Below are 11,802 nucleotides of genomic sequence, written 5' to 3' on the forward strand. Positions count from 1 at the left end.
ACTTACCTATCATTAAACGTGTTCATATGTATAAGACTTTTTTACGTGCCCTATAAGAAAGGTACACAATAATATCGAGAAATAATTTATTAAAATAAATTTAGAACAATTTCATAGAAAACGATCAGCAGAAATGTTGTCAACAAGCATTCATATTTCCACATTTTTGATTCGTACTTGATATTGTTGTAACAAAGCCAAATCTTCTATTATACATAGACTTTAAACGAATTATTATTTAGTTCAAATATATACAACAACATATTAATGATTTCGAAGCACTGAATATATTAAATGATCAATTCACTTAACTTGTGTTAGAAGTTTTACGTTTTTTATACATGTGTAGATATATCAAACGATTGTCAAAACGTTTTCACGAAAAATGCTCAAAACAATTTTGTTAACACTGCACATGCTTTCCAGTTTTCATATAAAAATGAATAAGCTCAAATAAATATTTTGAGGGTATACATAAATTTGTTTCAGAGTACACACACGTTGATGTTTTAATTCCGTCAAGCCTTCCAAAACAATGTTATGGTTATACTGGTTTTAAACTATGATGTTTTATTAACGGAACACGATAACAACAATGAGAGGCATTGAACAAATAATAGTGCACGTTTATGCTTTACTAAATTGTCATTTCAAACTGGTTGTGTTACTTAACAGTACCTTTACTCGCTGGAGTCATTAGAGTGTAACATATGTTAACAGTTGATAACAGTTAAAACATCAAACGCAAAATCCAACAAATGAATACATTAAACACACTGCTGTAAGCTGAGTTACAAGTAATCAATATGAAACTTAAATAACAGGGTTAACAGAAAGAGCATAAAGAGTAAGTATCACTTGAATTCTCGCGTGAACTCAAACATAATTGCACCTTGTCCGTATTTCTCGTCGGCGAGCATCACTTCTGAATGTTGTAGTTGAGATAGCTAGGCTCTCGTGGTTGGACCTTGGCTAGCACTGTTTGCAACGTTTCCTGTGTCTCGCGGTTCATTCGGGATATCATGGTCATCATTTTGTCCATGTACTGGTGGGTCTAAACAATCAAGAACACATTGTAATTTAAAGGTTATCTTAACGACATAAGCACCATCTAGATTTAAACTTGATACTTGATATTGCTTACAAATACATGCTAAGCATACCGATTGCTATCAAAGTCAAAACAATCTATGCAATTAAGTCCTGTCAGCGTTTTACTTGCATGAACCCATTTTGAGATATGTAAAAAGCTCCGATATGATCATAACCTCGCATAATAAGTTAGAATTTACGACCCAAAGTGTCTAAAACCTCTCACGACAGGAAACCATTCAATACCCTTTTTTCATAAAAAAGAAACACTGTTAGACTAGGAATAATCACACTTTTCATCACGCACAACTTATTCCATTCTATAAATAATTCAAGTCGTGATTTAGAAATGCGTGGTCAGTTTCTGCTAATTATTCAAATGCATTTGCAAGAACATGTTGTTAATCATTTTCAAAAACCACCATTATCACAAATCAGTAACAGGCATGCAATGTGCCAGCAAAAGTATTTACAGTTGTATTCGATGTCAGCCCCGCTCTCTCAAAATATCATTAAATGACAAAGACGTTCCATGACATGCTAACTAGAGTCATTAGTTCGCGGACAAATCATCAACTTCAAACCTCTAGCATAGTATATTGCCAGACTAACACGTTTCATATTTGATTAAGGTAAGCATTAACCGTAGAGTCTCAACATATCCTGTTAGCCCATAAGGGACATGGGGTAATACACTAATCTGGATTAGAAAAATATGTTTCTGAAATGTATGTGTTTGAGTGACCGTATACACAATTGCATAACACATAAATGAATGTAAACCATGCCATAGCCGTTTATAATATGTATATTTATAAACATCCACACACACGGCAATACCCTAACTATAGTATTTTTCTATGAGCTTATGTGTTATTGATGGTGTATTAATCTAGGATTAACCATTATAGTTCAAACAATTTCATTGTTCACCAGTTGAGGGTATATTACCAATAAAACGAATACAAATGTTATTAGTTTTTCACATTATAATATTTTGTTATGGCCTGATAAAGGTCAAGAGTGAAAGTATATGTTTAATATGATGATAAATACAATAATATTAGCTCTTTCATGATACAATACGTAAAACATTGTCCATTTAGTTCATGCTTTAACAAATGATCGACATTAACTTGAGCTTCAAATGATTATACCTAATGGCACTTTATAATATTATTGGACTTCAGTGATTTGAATAATTCACGTTGTTTATCGATTCAAGGGCTCGACATTTCAGTTAGCAATCATGCCTTTGTACACTTACCGCTGTGTGAAACAAACACATCGTAGAATCCTCGTCCTCACCGTTTGGGCAATGTATTTTGTGGTCACAGAGCGAGTAAAAGTCAATACAGTGGATTCGGCCCAAACTGTCAGGTGTGGGGCAAGCCAGTAATTCCGTGTTGTCGTCAGATGGACCGCACACTAAAATATTGAAAATATTCGTTTTCTAGCATGCTGTTTTTACTGAATAAAACTAAAGTTAATTTATTATATTCTATACTTAATATGTGTTAATATGTGTTTTGATATCAAGTATGATCGTGCGTCTCGGAATTTTTTGTATTACGATAATATTAAAAGGCATGTTATATGTGTACATTACAGGAAAATGACATCAATATAAATGGACACATACGCACACATTTGATATATATGAAAATGTTTTACTACTTTCTGATCTTACATACCAAATTTGTCACCTATAGGCCGTATCATTTTTATTAAGTATTTTACGGAAGTGATTAGACCAATATAGAACATGCCACATAAGAAAGCAATTGACTTTGCGGTTTTAGACAATATGTAACTAGTTAACCCCGGGAAGAGGACACATTTTTCTCCAGGGAAATACTTTATAAAATGGAAAATGGACCTCTGGATGATGTAACATACCAAATATTCCATCGGCTTTGATGTTTCAGTCATAAAAACCTGTTTTCCGTGTGAAACAAATTAATACTAGCGACTTCCGGTGCGTGCAAAGTTTTATAGAGGACCGCACTACGCTGTTAAAAACCAAATATTAATCCTCTGGATCTTTCGGTGTCAGTGGAAAATATTATTACAGTTTTCATTCGCGATGCAAAAAGAGACGACCTTTAAAGAAAAAGATCATGGACGCACAGACATACGGACATCCTGTATCCTAATATCTCATCAATGGCAGATTTGCTTTTGTCAGCTACAATTTATGTAAGCGTACTATACATTGCATTCTCGTAGGAACAATATAAATCTTTATTGTTTCAATTAACGATTTAGCCTGACACAAACATCAATAGCATGCTATTGTAATGACTTTTCTAGACAAATAATATTGTGTGTGTTTTTGTTTTGCTTTTATTCAAGCAAATGGGAGTAAAACTGTAATGCAAACGAATTACTGCTCCCGTAGCACAGCGTTAATTCAATTTTTATTTAAAACATCAGACATGTAATGCGCTCTCAGGGGAATAATTGCTTTTTGTAGTCATTTATTGAGTTTGGCTTGAGGACTGTTTTCATATAACGTTATATTCCCACATAGTAATTTAGTTTCTCTTTGAAAAACGTAGCATGTTGATTATCACTTTTAATGTTTTTAATTGTTTTATCAGATAATTAATGTAATGTCAACGTATTTGTTTTGTGATTCAACATTCGGGAAAGTGTGACATGTTTCGTCTACGTCGATAGTAAATGGTTATTTGCATACCAGTGACTGTTTCATTTACTATGGACGCTGCAAACTAATGAATCATATTTGCAACTCCAATTTGCCAAGAGGTCTCATTGTCAAAAGGACTGGGCAGCACACTGTCTTGGGACATGTTATCTAAAAGCGTCTAGAGCATATGTTAATTTCATTACATCTCAAGATGTGTTCAATTACGCGGTGTTTTGTAAAGCTGGCATCAGGTCGATCAAGAAAAGCAGCGGTATATAATCTGTAAACGTCTCTCTTTCAAACCCACGAGAGTTGCTTCATATTGATAACTTTTATCAATTCTGCTTTTTTTGTGACGACGTGAATGGCTTAATAAAGGTAGACGTGAGTCATAGTTCCAAACACAATCTAGGACAAATTTGGATAAAGTAAATGTATGGCGAATAGTCACTTGTCTCAAATGAAGGCTTATATAGTAATGATAAGAATAAGCTGTCCTGCTGCAAGTTGAGTTTAACATTGTGTATTATTGGTAATTTAGAGATATAAATACGGACATCCTGCAGATAGCACAACTGCTGTGCGTAATATTCTTTTTGAGACAAAACATACGAAAAAAAAGTACTCATTTGTTTCAATTGAGTTCCATACGTTTCGGGACTTTAAAGACGTAAACAGGCAATGCACATTGCAACATGTATTATCCCAACTACAACGGGTTTTATTTTTATGAGCAACAGAGTCGTGAGAAGGGGACTCGTGGTTCAAGAAACACGTATTTTGTATACAGATAAACCGACAATTAACGAGTCAAATTTACATGTAGCTCTATGTTTTCGAAATGAAATGAATTTGTTAGCTACATATCTATAAGTCATGGTTATAGCAAGCAAGAACAGGAAACAGTTGTCTGTTTGGCTATTATATGTAATAAGCTTCCTTAACTTCGAACTTACACGTGATTCCGCATATCTTATAAGGTGTATTTCCGCTTGCCATAAAACAGTCATATTATTTCTGTTCTCACGCAGAATCCTCGTAGATTAATTTATTGTATTATTACAGTCATTGTTCTATGGAGAAATTACACCTTCGACGACTTTTTGTAATACTATTTCCAGAGCAGGAACTATATCAGGCAAGTTCGCACCAAATGTGTGCAAAAAGTAGCATCGCAAGAACAACATGGTATGAACAAATTGAACATGTAACGTTCACGTTGTACTTTTAGTTTTTAAAGTTCAGATAATATAATATATACTTGAGTATCAGTATTTCTGCTTCCAAATTAGTAGTTTATTATAAAATTGTTTCTGCGCCTTCCAGTTCATTATTACAGTAAGAATGTGAAATATTTCATGGTTTTTCAATTTATATGTCACAGCCTACACAATACATAAACTAAGTGGTGAATATTAGATTTTACAGACAGACATTTATCTTTTGTACCCACGCAGATTGATACATTTATATCATAACGTTCCACGCAATATTCGCTATATAAATCTAAATAAAACGAACATTTAGTGAATATAATCATATTACATGTTTAGGTTAATCTCATAGAAAACCCACATTACTTCAACTGATTGCGATAAGCAATTTAAATTAAAAAAACATTATACAACTATTACTGTAACACGCGACCAGACATCTTCATTAAAAATCTATATCAACCATGAATGGTACTATATACAAAATAGTTATAGTGTAGAACGAAATAGTCGTTGAACAATTCGTGTTACTGTTCAGGCTATACCTTAAGGTATACTATTGCAAGCACAAACTATGTATTGTTTATATGAACATTGTCTTTAATTCAACAATTCATCTTATGTGCTTCAAACTTCTTCAACCGTGACTTAAAATACATTATTTACATAATTGACCTAAAGAAGAGATGTGGTTTGCATCAGGATTTACACCATATTTAGCAATTCAAAAACACTCGATATTAATTTACGGTAGGCGTAGATTAAAATCCCATAGCACATTATCAGTGGAAAGTGTACGTGGATGTAATACTGGAAGCAAACATTTATGGAACTACAAATCGTTCAACGTTGATAATATTTAGATTAAATGCTATAAAAGGGATAAAGGAAAGCCATATTTGGGGATGGGGCGGTGTTAGATAGGGGTGGATGCGTTAAGAACCTTTATCGTTCTGCTTAATTCATTAGACACAAAAAGCGAATGAGAATTATGGTTTAATGATTTTAAAGCATGCACGAATAAATAGGCTTTGCCGTAAGGTACCATTGCTATTTCCGCAACTATACCGGGGACAATATGCAACGACGGAGGACTTAAAGTCATTTTAAAGTGGCTTATGGCTTGGTATGCTGTTTCTTAAATGAAATTTTATTTAAATAACCATTATTTAAAACAAAAAAACGTAGCTCAACAGGTTTTGGGTTTATAAAAGCTCATCTATATCGTGCGCGGGAAAATAAGATGTTGAAGTAAACTCGTATTGAATAAAATGGCCATAAACCACTGCTATACGTATCAGCACAATTAATAACGGTTTCGGTGTGTTTTAAAAATCTCATGAATGTAGACGATTCATAGGGCGTTAGCTCGTATCTGACTGGCGGCATATAATTTAACAACATATTTTGAAGTTGTATATGTGTTTCGTTTTCCGAACGATTTCATTAAGGAGTATTTAAAGATAAATATTTACGTGGAAAGTGGGACTATGCTTCGTGTCCATCCTTCAGAAATTCCTTTTGACGTAAACGCCCGAAAGTAGGACTTTCGTCGTAGTAATAATATCTCATTGGTTGTTTACTTGTGCAAGAAGGGAAAAGACACGTGGTTTATTAATCGCAAATTGGAAGTATCTTGAGAGGTTTTCTGACCAAAGAACAGCGATTTTGATACAACATTGGTTTATTCTTACAAATAGTTTTTTCTTTGAAATGAAGGGCTATGTTTTAGGCATATGTTGTCGCCGGGTGCTGAAAATTTTCCGCAAGTCCGAAACTCGTCTCACCTATCCTGCTTAAGTTCAGTACCGTGACATTCTCCCGTGTCAAATTTTAATTCGTCCTCGAATTCGAACCACAGGTACCAGTCTATAACTGAAACCGACGAACCCACCGGCAGGTTCTAAAGAGAGCTACGAGCGTCACGTCCCCACGCTGGGGCCATTGTTGCCGGGGGCGAGAAGTGTGAATCAAATCCTGGGCTCGAACCAGTGCCCCCCCCTCCCCCCCCCCCCGCTAACAATGCGAGTGAGCTAACCGGACCGCTTACACATCTTATCACCAATACCAGTTAAGAACGGTACCTTGACATTGTGCTCAGAATTGAGGATTGCCATGTTAATTAATCAGTATATAAAACACGTTATTGTTGTTTCCGTACTTTCGATCAACGTGTAATTTGTAAAATAAATTCTATTAATGTATATTTTGTGTATTTTTTTCCAAAATGTATTGATGTTATATTTGGTTAACTATAGGGTACGTTTCTTGGTAGATATATTTTAGGTGGAGGCATTTTACGAAGATCGGCTATGCCATTATTATAAAATATTCCAATTAAAGGGACCTTTCCACAGATTTTGGCATGTATTAAAGATTTTCAGTAAATGCTTGATATTGATAAATGTAAACATTGGATCTAAAAAGCTCCAGTAAAACAAAATAAGAATAAAATAAAAACAAGAAACCGTCGGAGACGGGTGATGCTCCCCAAAGTTTTTTTTGTCAAAATATTGCACTATATATTCAGATAAAAGTAAACGACTTGAGGGCACAGTAGTTGGGGAGACAATATTTTTTTTATAGAAAATTACAAAGGGCCATAACTCTGTAATAAAATCATCCGACCAGAACCCGCTGATAATTTGCACATCTCCTCTTTGTAGTGAAGCTTCCCATAAAGTTTCATTGAATTCCGGTCATTAATTGCTGAGAAATAGCCCGGACAAGAACTGCACTATATGTACAGTTAATGGAAAATTTCAAAGGGCCATAAGTCTTTTTAAAATCATCCGACCAGAACCCGCTGATAATATGCACATCTCCTCTTGGTAGTGAAGCTTCCCATAAAGTTTCATTGAATTCCGGTCATTAGTTGCTGAGAAATAGCCCGGACAAGAATTGCACTATATGTACAGTTAATGGAAAATGTCAAAGGACCATAACTCTGTAAAAAATCATCCGACCAGAACCCGCTGATAATATGCACATCTTCTCTTGGTAGTGAAGCTTCCCATAAAGTTTCATTGAATTCCGGTCATTAGTTTCTAAGAAATAGCCCGGACAAAAATTATGCACGGACGAACACACGGACGGACGGACGGACGAAGCGGCGACTATATGCTCCACCCAAATTATTTTTGGGGAGCATAAAAAGAAAATAAAGTAACCCTCATCTGGGCTCAAACCACTGACCCCTTGAGTAAAAGTCTAGCCTTAGGCCACACGGTCATCCATTCTCATACCATGATTGGTGTATTTTATACTTCATATAATCATCCCCACCACCATCATAATCATCGTCGTCTTCACCACCACCACCACCATCATCTTCACCATCATTATTATCACCACCACAATTATTATCATGAACAACATCATCAACAACAATATCATACGAACCTTACTTCAATATTAATCCCATGAATATTATCATGAATATGATGATGAACCGATACAATTGTGTCAAAAACATGATGTCATAGAAAATGATTGTAAAACAATTCATATGAGTATTTGTTTTCAAACAGATATGATTATAAATGTAAATTTGTTGAATGTTCTGCTTTCTGCGTTTATGTCCTTTTGTACAGTGTAAAATATTCGTTTTGGTGAGCATTAACAATCTTAAGCCCCAAGCATTTAAACATCGCATTTTATGTGCTTTTTCGCACATTGATGCGCGTGCCATTTTTTGACAGAAAATGTCACGCGTGTGATATATTCGGTCAATGTTTGACTCGTTTTACATATCGAAGCATTACACATACGGTTGAACAGACACAATTCAGACGCAATATAGCTTTCGAAATGCACTATATGTTAACTAAGAATGGAGATTATGTGCGTCACTGATGCGATTTGTATGTTGCATAATTCTATTTGTCTAGTTTTCACATGCTAACACGTTTTCTTGTGTGTATTTCACAGACTGAATGGTTATTGTCGAAAGTGACGTTTCGGCTTAATAGATTCCAATACATTTAAACAATTGTATGCTATTAAAAGTTGCCAAACATGTTAGGTAGTTAATGTTGTAGTGGTTGAATAATGTATCGAGGAACAGAAAGTATGTAAATGATGCACATATAATATGGTTTTATTTGTATAAACCATCTAAATGTGTGCGTACTGTTTGTTGGTTAACACAATACTTAATATGAGTAGAAACATACTTGCATAATGTAGCAAGTAAATTGTTAACTTAATACATCCAACGCAATATCAATTGAAAATGCACTGAACAATAATGATAACAGTTATAAACGTCAACTTCTATATCGACGTACAAATAGTGTATTTCAAAATGCAAAGCGAAACATTACATGTTTAGAAGCCGGGTCTCAATGAAAACTTGCTAAACGAAATATCTAAGTGCAACATCTTAAAGAAACGCGGCAACATTAACAATAACGTCTAGCACCAGATACTCATTGAGGCTATTTCAGTTACAGATATCAATAAAACTCGTTGATTTAATATGCCATTCACAAAAAGAGAACTTCGAAGTCTCCAAATACGTTTATCTGCATCTAAAGTGAATTAACTAATATATAAATAATAACGAGTGATGTGTAAACACTATTATATAAGAGTACTTTCCTGATGGCAAGCCGGTGTAAATTTCTTAATGATGAGAAACAAGCCTTGCGTACAAATCTCATTACATAATATTCTAATATTAAAAGCATATACATCAGATTGTCAGAACGAATGATTGTCGTTGTCTTTACCGTTTTCGTTGCGAACAAAATAAAACAAAATTTATTTTTAATTTTTAAATGTTCTGCAAAATGATATTGACGCATAACGTCTGCAACTAATTTAACAATTAGTATGCAATTATTATTTTAATCATTCCAGGTGTGTGTACACTTATATGATAATAATGTATGCGCAAATTACCGTTAACAAACACAATTCAAGTATCATCAGTATCTCAATAAATAAGGCACTCACTTAAATGATCTACAACAAGATTAGATTAATGTAACGAAATGAAATTCGGTATTATTATCAAGTTGTTAAGGGTGTATGTTAAAACTCAGCAAGATCAAATGTCAAACACGAAAACACATTTAAGAGGACAAAAACGGCCAATGATCATTACATTCCGGCCAATCGAAAATATAATTAATCAAACATGATTGGATTTCCTTTGACGGTTCCGGCGTCTTTGTAAAAGGTACAAAGAGCATGGACGTGACATTTTACAGCGGCTCACTTCGTAAACTACATTCATTTGTCCAATACTGGATGTGATTTTCATGAAATCAATTGTATATGCAATTACTGGTGTAAGAATAGTGGGAAGCAAGTGAATCAACGCAAAAATGAGCTCCTTGAAAATCAAGTTTCATCTTTCAATGCTCTCGGAATCGGATCTCTCGGATTTCTTAACTTTGGCAAAGAAACAGTATTAAATCATCTTTCGAGTTTAATTCGACGCGTTTAATATGAGTTTGGAGGGTTATCAATCTAAACCCATACTTATCCTGAAGGTAAATTTAACTACTGAAATATAATCTTCACAAACACTAACAAACTCTTTTAGAGCAAGATCAACCCAATACAATTATTTTTCATTCCTGTATTGCTACCTCTCCAAAAGGATGATTAGTCTGCTATTAAAAACAGTGAGTTCACCAGTTGTATAGACTCTTCCTTTATTGTTAGAATTTTTAGTGACTCTTCATCCAAGCCGGTCATATACTTTCAAAATAAACAACATCTGGACATTATATAAGCCCTTTAGTTTTAAATGCACGGTAGCGAAAAAGCGGATTATGAGACAATGCAGCACATTTTTAGATAAAATGATATAATTCGAAATGAATCCTGTAAATGCATCGTTGAAATGTGTATAATTCACGTTTACATATTAATTTTTTAATAATTTCTTCAAACATACAACATGCAAGGTAAACACATTTAAGGAATTTAAATTGTCTTACCGAATTTAGGAACCTCGTACCCCATAGTGTCATCTTTGTGCAAAGTCCCAAATTGTCCATCCAAATTTCGGTTATGTAGTGATTTGAGCTTAATATCAACAAGTTTTGTACCAGGATAAAACGTTTGTGAAAGATCTCGTAATATTCGTAGTCTGTCGTTAAGTTTAAATTTACATTTTCCAGATTTACAGCCTTTTGACTTTTCTCGGGCTGTCCATACGTGTGTTATTTGTAAACAAAGTAATGCAGTTATTGAAATAATTAACGTTTCTATATTCATCTCCGACGATTATATTGCAGATTAGAAGAAGTAGCGTCGTGTTAATCCAACTTAACAAAGTCCAATTTAGGCTTAAATCAGCTCTGCATGTTTCACTAATGACAAGAAATGATTCGGTTCCAAAAAGGTGCTGCGCTAATGTCGACATAAATAAACCGAATTATTAGTATCCCCTTAACGTTGCGAAGTTAACTTTTGTGTGCTAGGAGAGGTATTGAGAAACCAACTGGCTTTGGTGACATTCAGCTCCCAACACTCCACCCACCCACTTTTAGCAGATACGCCGATTCACTTTATGAGTTTATTGGTTGCCGATCTTAATTCATTTTAACAGTTCTTTTGCGAGTCAGTAATTCCACATTGTCGGCGGATAATGGAATCTCCTAGCTATGTGACAAATATTTGTATTTCCATTGATCACAGCAGCAAATATATAATGTACCAATCGATGTCAATATCGGGTCTGCGTATGGGCAATTTCGATGAGCGAATGTTGTCAACGTGATTGGATTGAACAGATAAATTAAGCGTGAAGCTGAAAGACATCTGTTCATGTTCAGTTGTGTCTAGTCTGCCATGCATGCCCTATCCTTGCATCCTTCTTACTGG

At 34.4% G+C, this 11,802-nt stretch overlaps 1 protein-coding gene across 1 annotated transcript; it reads right to left on the reverse strand.

The window, feature by feature from the left end:
- Positions 1 to 284: 284 nt before the first annotated feature.
- LOC127854105 (uncharacterized) lies at positions 285 to 11,571 on the reverse strand. The gene is made up of 3 exons (XM_052389103.1): positions 10,914 to 11,571; positions 2,360 to 2,520; positions 285 to 1,054 (listed from the first exon to the last, which is right to left on the reverse strand). Exons 1-3 carry the CDS (start codon positions 11,191 to 11,193, stop codon positions 920 to 922), a joined length of 576 nt encoding a protein of 191 aa, XP_052245063.1. The 5' UTR covers positions 11,194 to 11,571; the 3' UTR covers positions 285 to 919.
- Positions 11,572 to 11,802: the final 231 nt, after the last annotated feature.

Source organism: Dreissena polymorpha, chromosome 12, assembly GCF_020536995.1.
Source record: "Dreissena polymorpha isolate Duluth1 chromosome 12, UMN_Dpol_1.0, whole genome shotgun sequence".
NCBI lineage: Eukaryota > Metazoa > Mollusca > Bivalvia > Myida > Dreissenidae > Dreissena > Dreissena polymorpha.